We start from the raw sequence: 17855 nt of genomic DNA on the forward strand, positions 1-17855 counted from the left end.
TACCATTTAACTTGTTTTAATGTTTCTTCACAAATGGTGAAAAATACTAAAGTACAGACAAGGAATAATCATAATGTTGTGGCCAACATTATAAATATGGAATTATAAATTTAAAACATTTTCTGGTTTAAAAAATAAATCTGGTAGTCAATGCAGCTCTGCGGGGTCTCTGCGGGGTCTCTGCGTCTAGTAGGGCCGGTCTCTGCGTTCCTGACGGTGCTCGCCTCTACAAGGCAAAAAGGAAAAAGGAAAAAAGGAGTGAGGAGTTAAAATGGGGAAAGGAAAGGAAGCCCTTCCACAGACCTGAGTTCTGGGCTGAGCTTCCCATCTCCTTAACAGAGCCGGATGAAAGATGGAATGGGGCTGTGCTCTGATGTGCCCAGTAGTCCATGGCCAGTTTTCACCATCACATACTTATCCATTTTTCCAGGTCCTCCACGCCCGCCTCTTCGTCCTCCCATCTGTTCCATTAAAGGTCCAGGGGGACCCCCAGGGCCACCTCGTCTTCCTCCACCAAAGCCACCTCGGTCCATGCCCCGGCCACCACGAAAGCCACCTCTGTCTCCACCACGGCCGCCTCTGAACATTCCACCAGGACCACCTCGGTCCATGAGGCCACCTCTTCCTCCCCGCATGCCACCAGGGCCACCTCTTCCTCGGTCACCGCCTAAGGTAAAGGATGGGAGAGAAGGACAAATCAGTGGCAAGACAGAGAGAATGTGCAGATGCAAAGGCTCTGTGGACACACCTCAGGTTGCTGAGAGGGATGTGCTGCCTTCTCCCACAACACAAGCAAAGCAGACTCTGCTTGATCTCAACAGCTGGGTCACCATTAAGGAAGTGATGACGGAATTTAAAGAGCCCCAAATGCCAGGGGTGCACTTACGGACATCACCGACCTGGTTCTTAGCTGTGGCAGCTGTAGTTTACCAAGCCCACCAAGTTAACAAGAGGTTTAGTACCGTGAAGCTGAGGGGATGCTCACAAAACCTGTACCTACCCGGGGGTGGAAAGGGTGGCGGGAGGAAGCCTTCGGGCTTTGGGGCCTTACACTGGTTGCATTCTGTTCTCCAGGCGAAGTTCTGGTTTCCACACCCCCTGCATACAATTATATAACAGAAATCAATAACTGAACTAAGGAAGTTGAACAAGCACAGGTGACATGTGAGCATGCACACACTGCACTCCACCACCACAAACACTGGCTCCCAGGTCAAACAACATTAAGAGAATCTGTCTATAGAAAATGGCTTTAGAGCCACAGCCTGACACAGCAAATGCACCCCATTGGACCAGTGTCTAAACCAGCAAAATGTCTGTATGACCACATGTACGCATGGACCCTAGAGTTAACTGGACCTTCTTTAGAAGGTTCTGAAGCAGCTGGTAAATGACTGATTAGGCTCCCTACTCACAATAGAGCAATAAAAGCCATTATGCTCCTCTAAAGAGGACCCAGCACGCCTCCTCTCCAAAACAGAATGGGTGTGACTTCACTAGTAGGCTATCAATTTACCAAGGGAAGTACATACGGATTAGGGCACTGCCAGTCTCCAGCTCGGTGCTGGACGTTTCCTCCTCCGGAGGGGTTCCCTCGGGAACCTCGGGGCCCGCGTGGGGGGAAGCCTCCTCTGTCTCCTCCACGGCCTCCCATGCGACCCATGGGACCCCCAGGACCTCCTGGGCCCCCTGGACCTGCAATAAGAGCAAATCACCTCTTTATAGTACTGGATTTTCTCTAGGGAAATACATCATCATGAAGGGGATTCATGGAAATTGCAGGTGTCACTCTCCCATCATCTGCCCCACACTTCTCCACAGGCCCAGGGACCTAGCTCTGTGCTCCACGTACAGCTGCCCTTTGAACAACATGGGTTTGAACTGTGTGGTTGGGACTCTATATATGTGGAGAGCCAACTTAAGTTATATGCAGATTTTTAACTGTAAAGGCAGCTGGTGCCCCTAACTCCCAGGCTGTTTCAGGGTCAAGTACTTCAGTTAGTTCCTACCGCAGTTGTATAAGGGCAGGTGTAATCATACAAATGAAAGAGACTAAAGCAGAATGGCGGCAGCCCCAGGGTTGACACCAGGCAGTTTTCCGCAGGGATTAAAGCCTCTCTGACCAATCAAGCCATGTTCTTTGCTTCCTTTTACTCCCACAAACTTTTACTGTCAGCATTCGAGTACTGATTCTACATCCCCTTTTAATATTTCTATGGGCTTGTCTTCATTCACTAGAATTGAGTCTCTCAAAGACAAGTGTACTAAAAAAAACTTTCCAAACAGCAGAGAAGTAGCTCAGAGCAAGTGTCCAGCAAATACCTCCACGGAGCGGCGGTGGCATCCCCCTTCCCTCACGGGGTGGCATACCCCCCCGCATGCTGTTCATTGGAGGCTTCTTCCGAGCAAGAGAAACTTTAAGTTTGCTCCCTTGAAAATCTTTCCCTGGAACAAGATACAAAACATCAATTACTTCCAAACCTCCATCTCTTCTCTCCCTTAGGGACTAGGCAAGGCTAGACCAGGCCCTTTTCACTAATCTCAAGACCCCCACTGCACCAGTGTGCCCCATCCACAGCCTTCTCTAAGAGCTTTACTGGCAAGGCCAGAATAAGCCTTAAAAAGATACTTTCCAGGCCTTTGTGCCACTCTTGCTCAGGCCCGCTTCCATGTCTGAAAGCGTACCTTCCCTTCTAATAAAGTTATTCTTTTCTTAAAAAGATACTTTCCAGCATCAATTTTACAGACACATAGATGTGCTCAAATTTATACTGGGGTGGTGTGTGTGTGTGTGGTTTTTTTTGTACTTTCTGGTATCTGTGCTTAGAGAAGCTTTTACAACTTTAAGCAGTGAGAGTTTGTAAAAACAATGACTAGAAGTAAGGGATCTCCTAATCCAGGGTCAGTGGGTCCTCACGTGGCTTAAGGAAGCCAAGCATACAGCTTCCCCACAGCCATCCAGTGCTCCTCCAGGCACTGACTGACATCTTGTTCCTACGATTCTCAAGTAGATCCTTCCTGCCATGCCCTATAGTTACACGCAGGGGAAATATATCTATACCTGTCCCTGGAACCACAGAATGTTTTAACAGAGAGTTAAATACATTAGTAAGGTCCTCTTTACCTCAAGTTGATACATGCAAAATGTGTCCCAGAGTAGGTATGCCAGTGAGCACACCCTTGGGTCAACCCTAGGGCTCCTACCATCAAACCATTCCACGGCAGCCTTGGCAGTTGGCGGGTCTTCATAGGACACTGTAGCATCGCCTTTGGGCTTTCCTGTTTCCTTGTCCAAGTAGATATGGATCATGGGCTGTCCGGTTCTCTTGTTCATCTAAGCATAAAATAACATAGTTATGCTGTGATAAAAAAAGCTAGCTTTGAGGAGGGGAGGTAGATGGGATAAAAGGGGTCAAATATGTGGTGATAGACACCTAACTATGAGCAAACACACGAACACATAATGTAATATATATGCCTTACTATTGAATTGTACACCTGAAACTTAACTGGATTTTGTTAACCAATGTCACCATAAAAAACAAAAACAACACAAAAACTAGATTTTTGAGGAAAAGTCCATGTGAAATTCAGGGAAGTCCTTTAAAACTATCCAAAGTGATAATTTCTCAGACACACGTCCGGTAAAATGTTATTTTAGTGGATTTATGGGTATATTACTTCCTAAACTGCGACAAATGTTACTTAAGATGACTTTTTCCCTCTTAGATGTGTTTTATCCTAAGAACCAAAAAGGCCCAAAATTCCAAAGTATATATAAATGAACAGTATGGGTCCCACGCCTTCCCAGCCACCTTCTCCTGGTGCCCTGTTAACTGTTCCCATATTTTCTCTGCCCAAACTATAGGCAACCAGTGAGAGCACCTCTTAGGAGGCAGTTAGGCTTTGATGCCATTAAGACGTGATTTGCATAAACTAAAAAATACTCTTAGATCATTAAGTACAGTATACAGGGCTGTGTGCTAAAAGGATTCTTGATTAAGTCCAACACAGACAGTTTTTCCTCCAGAGCTAAAACAGACCACTAGTTTTTCAGGTGAACACCAGATGCAGCTGGCTTGAATCTGGGAGCCACAATGCCTAAGAATATGGCTTCATGTGTGCGTTTTGCATTAAATGTACATATAGATTAGATCAAAATCTAATCTATACATGTTTATATATCCAGTGATAATTGAAAGCATGCGATTATAGGGCTTTTAAAAAAGGGTAACTATTATATATATATATGTACTGACCTGTTTTTATATAATGGACATATAAAGACTGAAAGGAAATATGGCAAACAGTGGTATGACTGATGGGATATGTGAGAAAAAAAGACCACTCACTGTTATAAAAACATCAATTCTCATATTGTCTTACAGATTCAGTAAATACCCAATTGGGATTTTTAAGGAACCTCATAAACTCATTCTAAAATGTATACAAAAGAACAAGTAAGCAACAAAACATTTCTGAAGAGCAAAACATAAGAATTTGCCTTACTAGATATCAAGACATAGCATAAAGATACAGCAATTAACTGCGATATTAACACAGGATCATACAAATTAGCGAAGAATCAGCATTCACATAATAGAAAGGAATTACGTGCAAATCTACTAATGATAAATAACCCAATGAAAAAGGAGTACAAAACACAAAGAGGCATTTTATAGAAGACAGTAGACAATTATAACATAATTAGCAATCAGGAAAAGGCAAATTTAAAAATCACATTTGTTTTCTTCTATCAGATTATCAAGTTAAAAAATCAAACGATTCTCGGTACTTGTGAAGATGTGGTGAGTGCGGTATTAAGACTACTGGCAAGAGTCTAAGTCATCAGCCATAAGATTATCTTGTGAAGTTAAACATGTACACACCTTAAGAACTAGCAATTCTATGCCTGGGTAGAGCTGATCCTCCTTATTCATGGACTCGATATTTGCAAATTTGTCTACTTGCTAAAATTTATTTGTAAGTCCAAAATCGGTATTAGTGTAACTTTTATGATTATTTGCAGACACACACAAGGCAGGGGAAAATTTAAGTTGCATGATGCACATGTTCACCCAGCTGAGATCACACAAAATTACATTCTGCCCCCTCATTCTCTCTAGGTGCTCAGAGGATGAATGGAGACTGAGGAGGGCAGGCAGTGCAAGAAGCTCCAGCTCTCAGGATAGTTGTTGGGCGAATGTGAATGCCACCCAGCAGTCGACACTTCTGAACCTCCTTTTCTCTTTTGTAAAATAATTTACCTACATGAGTTTTTAGAAATTAAACCCCACCACCATTCTGGCAGCTCAGACCAAAATTTTCTAGTCACACCAGTCTGCCAGGCAAGCTCCTGTCCAAGGACCTCTGCTTTCTATTCCATTATTCTGAAATACATTTCCTGCTCTGAGCTATATGGCTCCATCCCTCATTTCATCCCTGCCTTTCTTGCTGTATTTATTTTCCTCCATAACACTTATCATCACCTGACATACTATACTCCTTTTTAACTATATAATCCCTGCTATATATAAACTCCAAGAAACCTTATGTTTGTTCCTGTACATTCACAGAATAGTACTGCTTTATAGTAGTGTTTAATAAACATTTGTTAAAATTATGTGAAACAAAATATTACTGAGGAACAAATGACATTCTGGATGGGAATAATGGAAGTAGGGAGAAGGGATAAAAAAAGGGTAGAAATACACCAGGTACTTCAAAGGTACTCATAAAGCTCCAATTCCTATGTTGGAAGTAGATGTATTAATGGTCGTTATTTGAAAAACTGCAAGTTATAGCCTATATTTCATAAAAAACAGGTCATGTTAGTATTCTTACAATTAACTGATAATTGTAAAAATGACCGAGTTATCAAATACGCTTCAATTATATTTAGCCCTTCTTTTCTATTAATTTTTTTTTTTTAAAGAGCAAACCTCAATATATCCCAAAAGAAAAGTCAGGCAACTTCAGAAAATTCTCTCAACATCCATTCAATCTCTGTGATTGGATGATCTACCATGGCTATGCTTTTACTTACCTTAACAACACCACATTGCTTAAAGAAGTCTGCCAGATCATCAAGAGTCACATTGTCATTTAATCCTTGTACATAAATTGCACTGTTGTCAGAGTCTTCATCTGGATCAACAGGTGGGCCTTCCAGAGAAAAGACAGGAGAGAGTTATTGTCATATATCTTACAGGGGCTTATTAACCAACTAGTCCTACTGCCCAATGGTATTCATCACAAAGGCTAGAGAACTATCAACTATACTAACAAGAATGCCATGGAACTTCTGGTTTACTTTGTTTAAGGCTATTATGAGTAGATGCTCTTGAAAAAGAAATCCCCAAACTGCTCTTGACAGCAAGAGTATCACAATGATCTATCAGGCTAAACTCTAGCAAGTACTTCGGTGCTATTTGTTTATAATGCACAATGTAAAACACGAGGATTCATAATTACCTAGATCAAGATCTGGTCCTTCATCCATGGGTCCTGCCAACAAGGAAAGAGCATATAAAATATTATTAGTGCACGTCTTGCAAGCTACAAACCTTACAAACACACATAACTATCTACTACACCACCATTTGATGGGGCTTGATTAAATTCAAAATGACCTGCACTGCTAAAATGGAGCAGTGCCCCTTTAACATTTGTGAAAGGTTTGCTAGGGTTTGCTTTTTATTTGCTGGTTTGCTTTTAAACCATTCACCAAATACACTCTCAATGCTTATGCGCCAAATTAGTGTTAAATTTAAGTCAAAACTTTTCCTCCAAATAAACCAAATTTAAAAAATGTACTCTCCCCCATATTACAGAAGCAGTTGCTCAATACTTCAAGTTACCCTTTGTTTTGTAACCATAGGTTAACCTTATTACCCCTAAGACAATGCCGGCAGTACCCATTAGTCTCTTTTTGTATAGATCATTTTTAAACCACTTATGAAAGTAATAAAAAATTATAGTTTTCTAAAAACTGACTGTATTTTTTTTAACACTATCCATGGTAATACTCAAAAACTTACCACCAGGCTTATTGAAGCCACCTCGCTCTCCAGCGCTGCTGGGGGGATAAACGAAGAAATGAAGGCCTTTCCCTTTAAAAGCCAGTACCGCTCTGAGCCTTGGGGGGGCTCGTGGGGAAGAAGGGCACTGGCTAAACACATCTCCAAACAATGCATCTCTCTCATCTTGTCACTATGCCTTTCTTCAGGGCAGCTTGCTCAAATTTCCTTTATATACAACCTTGCTTGTCTGATCGTACACACCAGTGTGGTTGGTTCCTTTTATTTCGGGGGCTGGTATTAATAGTGCAATACTTGGCAAATGAGGGGAAAAAATAAGTCCCAAACACCCACCCCATCAGCTGAAAAACAGAGAGAGCTTGGTGTAGAGGAAAAGCAAGCTGGGGCAACTGCTGTAATGAATTTTTCCATGTTCATAAAGGTGCACCCTCAACTCTCCCAGAGGAGAGCCAAGTGAGGCCCTGGGCTTCCTAACAAGTCACAGTATAATAAAGCAGGAGACAACCACATTAAATGCCTACATAACACACACCAGAGGACGCATCCAGCCAATCTTCAGCATAAAGCCATACATTTCAGGGCACTAATGAATTTAACAATCGCTGTGAAAAAAAAATTTACAACCAATACCAAGGCTCAATGGACTGGGGGTGCAACTTTATAGACATATTAGTTGAGAATAATGACAATGGCAGTGTAAAATTACTGCCTTACATATTGTAAAGGGAGGGAGAATATGAATTGGGCCTTTTTGTTTTTTCTTTAAAATTAAATAAAGGTAGCTCTTCAGTGGGAAGTCCTGAGCTTTTTCTAACCAGTATTGCACCTTTAATACCTGAATATACAATTTCAAGCTGTTGCATGCAGCTTTGTTTCCTTTTTAAAAGTACACACCATAAAATGTTCTCTCTCTTTAAACACAAAAGTTTACACTTTAATGTTACACAATTCTAGAGTATTATATACCTCCTCTGGTTCATTACCAAATAACAAGTATGCAGTTACCAAAGTTACAGAAGGATTCCATTTATACAATGAATACATTTTGTTAAAAATATTCTATGTATATTTTTCCTCTCCATATGGACACCGTGTCTAGTCCCACTTTTCATTATGCTGCCGGCTGAGTACTGAGTACGGGTACTTTTTAAGTATTGAAGTGTATACAAGGCTCTCACTTTGTAACCTGTAGCATATAAATGCGACAAAGCATGTTAAAAAGTTTCCACGTTTAACAGCCAATGAAAATATCAAAATACTGAGGCAATGAAAAAGGGCATGTTAACAACATTGAGTGCCTTACCTGCAGAAGACACTGAAAACCATCACCACACCACAATAAAAACAGAGGGGTAAAGCCCCTGTCCTATCCCCAAAGGATCCAACTGACTGCTTCACAGTCTGTTGAAAAACCTATGGGGAAAGCCATTTTTTTCTTATTGCTCCAGGAGAGACTTCTCATCCAGAAAGAGGGGATCCCTCTTACTAGCAGCGTCTAGCAACATTAGAAATATTACTTCTGGAGTATTAAAATGAATATATTTTGAAAATGGTTTTGTAATTGAAAAATACTAAAACAACTTCTAGGTGATTGGAGACGTGATGATAGTAATTTCAAGTGTCTATGTCTATTTTAAAACATTCATAAAGAAGTGAAACCTTTATAATGGAATGACATTCTCCGAATTAGAAGATTGATTTTACTTTATACCAAATTACTCTTAAATTTTTTGCATGTTTTAAAATGACTTTTTTTCCAATAAAGATTTCACCTAAGACTTTTAAGTTATGCAGAATATGCAGAACATATTTTTAATCAGTATCTTTCAAAACTGAACAGATCTGCCAATACAGAAATTAAAGATCAACTTTTTAATTTCATTTTGAAGCCAATTTCTACAATAAAGAAATCTTACTGAATTTTTTCCCTTGAACCAACAGTGGCACCCAATCCAATTTATACTTAATCCAACATTCTGCATAACTTTACTAGTTTATATCGGGACAGAACACACACAGAGCTAAGCCTTCTGGATTATGTTAACCACCAACATTATATCTCACCTTCATCAAAGTACAGTTACTAAAAAGGAAAGGTGGGATGGGAGAAGGGTGGGGAAAGGGCAGGCACAGGTAACAGGGTTATGTTACTGATCTAAACAAAGTTTTCTAAACCAGATTGTGCCATCAATAAAATGGTCAAACCGATTTAGACTTCTCAAAATCTCCAATAAGGAGAAATCCTATAATTATATACGTTACTCTGCAAAAAACTATTGCATTTTTCTGTGTACCAGGTGCACCTCAGGCCATAGTTCAAGGGTTATGGGACCAAGATCTTCAGCATTATGTTCAACAGTTCCAAGTACAAATAGAAGATGGGGACAAACATTGTGGAAAACAGCTGCATTCCTTTTCTGCAGTATATACACCAGGTATTTCAAGACAACCATTCAGAGGCAATTAGTTAAAAAATCTAGGATTGTTAGAAGGATTGTGTGTGTTCCATCCCAAATCTACTTAATCCACAGAGGCTTTTGACCTCTGGAAACCATGAAGGGAACTGAAAGCTCTGGTGTCAAAACCATTCTTTGTTCTCCCCAACCCAACCAAGTAGATTGGCAGGGAAAAAAAAGCAAACTGCCACTTAATATATGCCATAAAGATGACATTTCCATGTTTTAGAAGATGGCTTGGGTTCAACAGATTGTCCATGGAAATGTAGAAATAAATTTCTTATGTCTTTCAGTCCCTTCTTTCCACTGAAAATCCTATGGATGAAACAAAATTAGGTAAAAGGAGAAAAGGTTTGCTCTTACCCCATTCCACCGCGTCCTCCTCCCCGCCCACCTCTGCTCATGCCTCCACGATCAAATCCCCCTCTTCCCCTGCCCCGGTTATCAGGGCCACTCATGCTCCGGTTCTCTCCTGGTCCGGAAAATCCTCCAGACTCCTGCCCATAAACACCCATGCTACTGGGGTGGTCCTGTCGGAATGAACCTGAGGAAAGAGTCACATCTGTAAGCCATGGACTAGCATTTAGACCACTGCCTGTTGTACTTTCTCCTGGAATCCTAGAATTCTCAATTGTAGGGCACTAACCAAGGCACCATCTTCTTTACATTTGGATAAGGCAGCTCTAATCACCAGTAGTCTCTTTTAAATTCAACAAAAACTGTTGGTTCATTAAGGCTGAAATAACCTTATATAGTTAGCTTAGAATAAACCACTCCCAAATAAAAAAAAAAAAAACCCTCTGGCCAATGGTTTTTAGGGTTCTGTGTTCTAAGGTGTCTCCAAAAGTTGCCTTTTAAAACTATACTCAATAAACAAAAATAGAGCCAGGATTCTCAGGGCTTTAGCATGCTGCTAAGGGTTGCACTCCATCAAGTAATACTACTCATTTCAGTCATAAAAAGATATACCCATGAATGGAATTAAAAAACAATCTAGGTAGAGATTAAATTGTGAAAACAGTTTTTGATTACTTCTCCACAGATAAAACCATAACTATTCTGTGAGGTTTTTTTTTTTTTTGCTTCATGGATACAAACAAAAAAAATCAAAACACACCATTTACTTGACTATCAAAATTGCAGTAGTCTTCAGCAACTACCAGCTCACTCTCAATGAGTCAGGGTGGGCACGTCATAAGGAATGCTGGCTTCACTCACTGCATACAACCTCCCCAAGGAGAGCAGAAAAGGCAGTATAGAACGGCTTCTCTAGTCAATTACAAACTCTCTTTTTTTGTTAAGGCATACTAATAACAACAATTAAATTGGAGAAAAGCACTGAGTCTTTACTGAGCCATCCAAGCTATTAGCCAGGATGTTATGCCCTAAAAATGCATCGTGTAGTCTAAAAGTAAACAATGGTAAAGAGCATCTACTCATCTTCAGAAACTCTAAACATAACCATTCTTATTTGTTTTTTTTCTCTTAGCAACTCACTCTGCTGCCCGTAGCTGCTGCTCTGTTGGCTATATTGACTTGGAGCCTGGCTGTAGGATCCAGTTTGGGGGGGGTAACTAGTGGGCGGCTGCTGCCCATAGCTGCTTTGTTGACCATAGCTACTCTGCTGTCCATAGCTGCTCGGCTGCCCATAGGTGTTCTGCTGAGAGTAACTGCTCTGGTCATAACTAGTTGGCTGTGTAGAGGAATAGCTGGGGGAAAAAAAAAAAAAAAGCTTTTTAGGAAGGAAAGGCTTTATTAAAAACAACTTATCTGTACAACGTGCAACCCTTAGACAGCAACCCCCCTTACTCTCTATCCCATTAAAACAGTAGATATTTTTTAAATTCAAGGCAAATTTGAGTTTAGATACTTCCTGTATTAAGGAAAGAATGTGCACATATGCATTCAGGAAGGCTACCCCAGTGAAAAAGACACTAAGAAATAGGAAGACTTAAAAAGCAGAGTTAAGTGTGGCATTCAGTTCTAGGTCTGCCTCTGATAATTCTCTTAAATGATGAAAATGATTTTTCTGAAGGTATCAGGCAGCTTGTACACACACACACACACACACACACACACACACACACACAGAGGCAATTTTATCCTGAAGATCTGTTTCAAATTTGCTATATATACAGTTTCACACTTTCAGACATACCAATCATCTATAAAATCTGGGCATTAAAAAAGATAGATAAGCGAACTTCAGAATCGAGGGACTGTATAAAAGATGAACATCAGGTTGATATTCGTCTTTTGGTGTGTCAACTACATGGTCAGGAAACCAAAGATACATTCTTACACAGAAATAAAGCTTTAAACCCCAGATGAACCATGACAATGAAAAACAAAAGACAACGTATTTTAAAGTATAATTAAACTGAACTTCTTTCACCATATTCCTCACCACGGCAGTATGGATTCGACAGCCTCTCTTCTCCAAATGCACCTACTATTCAACTCCCCAGAGTAACTGCTCTCAGCCTAACAGGTATGGGTGGGCTCTGTGGAAGAACTGTTGAAAGTCCTGCCTACTGTTGCGCCCCAAGCTGTACAGAGGCACTTATTTACTCAATCAGCCTTGTTTGCTCCTAAACTTCTTTACATCTGCTGCACTTTAATGTGTAAACCAATAAGTGCAAAGAAAGAAGCTGTTTCTTCTAGAAAACTAAGTTAACACTTTAGGACATAAATGAAATGCTTCAAATTAAATGTGAGTGAGATAATTTGCAGTTTCTTCTTATACTTTAAAGAAACCAAAACTGGACACTACAGTTGCTAGTGTGGTTAATGTTACAACAGAGAAGAATGTAGAATAAACCTATAGTCAAAAGAAAAGGACTTGGCTCAACTACCAAAAGACTAGTGCATGAATGAACCTGAGTTAATAAGTTAAATAAAAAAATGCTTAAAGTTTTTTTTTTTTAAATAATGCCCTGCACTTTACCTTTCATATACTTCTGTTTCTCATCCATTTGAATTAACTGACAGCAAAATTATAATAACCTAAAGTGGTAAAAATGGTTTTGTTTGTACTTAAAAGTTACTGGCTGCCAGGTTCTGCTATGGAGACCTAGGACTGAGGTGTTAATGTAATTGTACGTGTTCAGGCTTATCAATGGGAGCCATATTTCACCTAAGGCAGCCGAAGTAAGCTAGTCAATGGCCTGGAAAAAAACTGGTTTGTTATTCCACTAGCTCATGCACCACAAGAATGAAGAGACTGACCTGGTAGGAGGATAGGATGGTGGTGCCGTGACTGGCTGCATGGGGTAGCTCCCAGGTACCTGGGGATAACTGTAGTTACTCTGTCCATATCCCAGGCTGGGCTGGTTGTAACCCCCTGTGCTAGATTGAGGTTGACTAGTCTCAGCGGGTTTGTTACCATCCTGTGGTCTAAAAGGAGAAATAAAAAAGTGAGATTTTTTTATTCTCAATCATAAAACTCGGGGTAAGAACTCTACAATCTATGAGCAATATGCAATGTTAGAATTGAGCTTGGAAAGAAATACAATTGTATAGTGAATGAACTACATCAAATCCAGTGTCAGTTCGACTGTATTTGCTGGAAGAGAACAGTAAGGGGGTGAATTAATCACATCTACAGAAGAGATACCAATATGCCCCTTTTGGTTCCATATTAACAGCTATGAAAGGCAATTACAATATTTTGTGTTGCAAATTTAAGTGATCTGAGAGGGGAGGTGGTTCATTAGGGAAGAAAATGCTATTTCTCAAAAAGGACTATTGAAGACAAACGAAAATTGAACAATGCCAAGTTTTAGGTCAGAGTAACATTTACATAAATCCATGGCATAATGTGAACTATCTGTGGGTTTATGTTTCTCATTTACTAAGAACAGACCTAAAAAAAAAACATTTCCTAACTTGGACTACCATAAATTAATCTAATCTAGCTTCATAATCTTCGTAATGGAAATAACATGGTAGGGCAGACAGACACCCCCACCCCTTGCTCAGATGAACTGGGAAATATCCTTGGTATGTGATAAAAAAAACAAGCTTAAGGAAAAAACAGGGGCTTCTATTATCTCATTGCCCTAAGAGTTTACAACAGGGTTGTAGCAAAGTGAGCTTGAGCTATTTCAAGCAAAGCCCCAAGAAAAAGCAGGCAGACCAGGCAGGATTGGAGAAGTACAGGTTTCTCCCAAGAGCTGAAATGTGTCACAAACTCCCCTCTTTCCAGTAGAAAATGGAGTAGCTGTCACTGATCGTAAGAGACAGCAGTTTTAAAGTGGTAAGGATTGAAAATTAAGAAAAAAGGAACCCAAAAGGATGATTTATAAAAAACCAATTTTAATATATAAAACCCTTCAGCCATGGCTTGGATTTCCTGTTGCGATGGAGCATCGAATGGGACTTCAAACATTTAAAAACAGTCTGAAATGCTTAGGTCAATTGAAACGGAGCAGTATAAGAATTAGTTAGTTTACCCAAGTATTGCACAGGCTGTCTAGCAGATTTAAACTACCAAGTAGCTCTGATTACTCACTGTGCATTTTAGAAGTAATTTCATGAGTGTTTTCCAGAGCTAATTTCTTACCTCTACAGCAGACAAAAAGTTTAGGTTACAGGTTGATCTCTTGTTTATTCCCTAAGTCTTCTTTCAAACCAGAATTCAATGTTCCTTCAAGATTGTATGCAGAAGCCACCTAAGTGCATTGCCTAAAGCAAAGACCTGAAATCTTCTGTTAAGTGATAATTAATACTGTTTATCTGCTAACCAGTCATGGAGTATGAACTTTGCCCAAATAGTTACCCAATAGCAGGGTACCCAGTTAAAAATTTATACTTGCCTGTGATATTTGGATAATTAAGCCACTATATAACACAGAGAAAATCATGTAACTCCTTAAAACTGAGACACCAATGTTTGACTTTTAAATATGAACATTTATTTTGCTAACAAGTGGTTAACATAACTATTTCTTGAATCACATGATGCTACACCCACGCTGTGAACGAACGTGTTTTTCTCAAGGAGAAAGCTGTTAGGCATTTAAAAGGGCCAAAAGCAAAGGTAAAAGCATCAAGTACAATTCTAACATTCTGCTGTAAGGAAAACTACACTCAATTTTCTCCTGGGTTTACAAAAGTAAATACAATAGCCTCCTCCTTCCCCAAAAGATCACTCTTCTGAAACTAGTCAACCCATTTGGTGACACTCCTTATTTTGACCCCTGGACAGCACCATTTCTTTACTAACTGGAGAATAACGTGTAGTGTGTTCTAATGCAATTTTAACTATACGAACAAGGCCAACACCTAAGAATATTTAATGGTGAGAGCAACCATTACAAATAAACTAAGTCAAAGGTCTCTAAGTGTGCATAGTTATTCTCTCCTGAAGCTGATGCACTGTAAAGTTAGGAGTAGGTGAGTGTAGCCTTACCTTGCAGGTGCAGTGGCTGTTGGCTGTTGCCCGTAAGCCGGGTAAGCAGGCTGAGTGCCATATGCAGACTGAGCTGCATAGGAGGCCTGGGTGGTAGTTACCGTAGCAGTGGTGGTATCATAAGCACCAGTGCCGTACCCCTGGACAGGCTGACTGTATGCCTGGGGGGCAGTTGGAGTAGTATAACCTGGAACAAAAGAGAACAATGTCAGATTTCTGGCTCCTCAGAGATGTGCCTAGACGCTTATTATTAGAACAATTTGTAAACCACCTACTTTCAATTATCATAATATTTAACTCCATTAAATATTCCCCCTTCAGTATGAGTAGCAACAGACCAATATTTAAAACCCAAGTTCTCTGAAAATACCCCAGTTTTCAGTAAAGCGCTATCCCTTTTGTATTCAATAGAAAAGTGCTGGTATAGAAAACAGGATTCCTCTACACCTCAAGGATACAATAGGTGACAAATCTGCTTTTGCTAATTCTACAATGGTTTCACTAGCAGGGATCTTAAGAAGTTTCTCAACTAACTACTTAAGTATGCCCCAAAAAACCTCTCGAGTAGGAATAAAATGTCCTAGGAAGGGAAGTAAAAGGCAAATGACATAGAATCTAAAACATCTACACAATAAGAATCCAGGTACTAGTTTTAGCATAAAACCTGTAATTTGAAATTATTTGCTTTCAGTCCCAAGCACTGCATCATAGAAACTGGAAATTCCAGAGAACACGTGTTTAATTTTTAGTGGGAGAGGTTACTGATCGAACACTTCTAAGAATGCTAATGTTGTAACACTGGTGCTTATGATACCACCACTGCTGAGGTAACTACCACCCAGGCCTCCTACGCAGTTCAGTCTGCATATGGCACTCAGCCTGCTTATCTGGCTTACGGGCAATAGCCAGCAGCCACTGCACCTGCAAGGTAAGGCCTCACTCACCTACTTACTCATAACTCTCAAGTAAAAAACTGAAAAAATGCTTGCTACCACACTATGATTTAAAATGGCACATGAGTTATAGATATACTACAAACTTTTTTGCTTAAGTATAACCAACAAAGGTAATCCTATACTTAACTATTTTGGTAAAGAATTTGAAATGAAACTTAATACTCCCAAAATAAAACTTTAGCAGGTAAATGTTTTTCATACAATAAAACCATCTGAGATTCTAGGCTGGTCATCAAATGACCCACCTCCATTCCTCTCTTGTTTACCCATCACAAGCAAAATAGTCTTTTTCCTGCTCACCAATATTGGAGAGGGACCCTAAAGCCCCTTAACTATTTTCCTAACCAAGTGTCACAGAGACATGCTTTTACAGACCAATACAGGTTCTTTCTCTAGTTCCTGCCTCTGTCAGACCTGGCAGGATCCATACCCTTTCACCTGGAACTTGGGATGGAAGCATGACAAAAATCTCTAAAATCAGCAGCACCTAACTTCAGTCCCTTTTCTATGAGAGGTGTTATAATCTTTCCCAGGGCTGGGCTCTCCTTTCTTCCTTCTCCTCCCCCTCATGGTCAATAAGCACAAGTAAGTCATGCAATAAAAAGTTGGGTTTAGTTGCCAGCATTTACACCCATCAAAGAAAAATCCAAATCTTAAATTAAGACTGTTCATTTTGGTTAAGACCTAAGACCTTAAAATTTCAGTTAGAATAAAGTGTCCTCACTACACACACCACTTGGTAGCTATAAATAAATACCAATTTCTTTCTGTACAATCTAAAGTGATACCTTTTGTAGCACAGAGTATAATAACTTTATTCTCTATCCCAAACATTTTTTGGAAATTCTAAAATTGTACACAAAGACAATAATTGCCTTCTCAAAACTGTTTAATTGAAGTGTATATAAAAGATTACTTCGCAAAACAGGGAACCTCAAGCAATGGGAGTTTTCTGAGTTGGCATGGTGTTCTTTGCAGAATCCTAATGTCAGCCATATAAAGAACTCGTTTATTTAAATTTAACTGGAATCTAATTCCACCTACCCTATTACTCCCAGAGTCCCCCCACCCCCACCATACACAGATGACAGGTCAACTACAAGATTTATAGGGAAAGCAATTAAAAACAAAAAACAAAAACACAAATAACAAAAAACTGAAACTGATCAGGGAAATAACTCATGTTATAAAACTATGCAGCAACACTTAGAGCTCTCTAGTGCTAAAGATCACAGTAATAGACATTGGGTTAACGGTCTTTGAGTAAATAATCTATAGTACCAAGACAAGCAGCCAAGCAAAATGAGCAAAAGTTAACAGAGCAAAATGAGTTAATGACAATTAAAAAAAAAAAGACCAACAGCAAAAAGACAACACATTTACTACATGCTGACAACTTTAAAAAAGTACACAAGGAAATAACATTACATATATTGACCAAAATTTGTTTGGCTTTAACATTAAAATCTGAAGTTTTAAGATTTCTATTCCAATAAATGAACCGAAATTTATATAGTCCATCATAAAACTTAATTTAAAAAAATTCTGGATGACAAAAATGTCTTTTTATACATTCCTTCCAATAATTATCCAATGACTTTTACATGTAAAGGCAGCATGAGGTACAGAAAAAAGTAGTAAGGAAACCTGAACCTACTTACTACCTGTTAAGATCCTACTTAGTTTGGTTCAGCCTCAGTTTGCTTCTCAGGTTTAGTTTTGGTTCCTACACTCCAAAGGTTCATGGGAAGATTAAGGGAGATATGAGGGGTCTACCATAAACCGTAAAGTCATATAAACATTCCTTATTAAATGCAATCTCTTACTCATCAAAGCTACTTGTTTCTGTATCAGAATGTCCTATATTTTTGTGCCCCCAGTCATAATGGGACTTTTCAATCAATGACAATGTGAATACATGTCTCTAGAGGGCTTGAAAGACCACTGCATTTCCTATAAATGACTTTATCATGACCCTATAAAATGACCT

The 17855-nt window shown here is 39.6% G+C and overlaps 1 protein-coding gene across 4 annotated transcripts in view; it reads right to left on the reverse strand.

Moving 5' to 3' along the window:
• The window catches only part of EWSR1 (EWS RNA binding protein 1), a 25640-nt gene continuing 7785 nt past the window's right edge, over positions 1-17855 (reverse strand). The window contains exons 5-17 of one of the 4 annotated variants that reach the window (XM_016164314.2): positions 14910-15096; positions 12725-12892; positions 10994-11205; positions 9860-10040; positions 7041-7075; positions 6475-6507; positions 6047-6165; positions 3205-3334; positions 2323-2445; positions 1533-1695; positions 1001-1098; positions 415-667; positions 1-226 (exon numbers count right to left, since the gene is read on the reverse strand). In XM_016164314.2, the coding sequence (XP_016019800.1) occupies positions 187-226; positions 415-667; positions 1001-1098; positions 1533-1695; positions 2323-2445; positions 3205-3334; positions 6047-6165; positions 6475-6507; positions 7041-7075; positions 9860-10040; positions 10994-11205; positions 12725-12892; positions 14910-15096 (1742 nt within the window). In that variant the 3' untranslated portion in view covers positions 1-186. Of the gene's footprint in view, positions 227-414; positions 668-1000; positions 1099-1532; positions 1696-2322; positions 2446-3204; positions 3335-6046; positions 6166-6474; positions 6508-7040; positions 8227-9859; positions 10041-10993; positions 11206-12724; positions 12893-14909; positions 15097-17855 lie in introns of those variants that run through there. The other 3 variants (XM_016164312.2, XR_004950750.1, XM_016164316.2) reach the window with 3 other exon arrangements.

This window comes from Rousettus aegyptiacus, unplaced genomic scaffold, assembly GCF_014176215.1.
Source record: "Rousettus aegyptiacus isolate mRouAeg1 unplaced genomic scaffold, mRouAeg1.p scaffold_m13_p_5, whole genome shotgun sequence".
Classification (NCBI taxonomy): domain Eukaryota; kingdom Metazoa; phylum Chordata; class Mammalia; order Chiroptera; family Pteropodidae; genus Rousettus; species Rousettus aegyptiacus.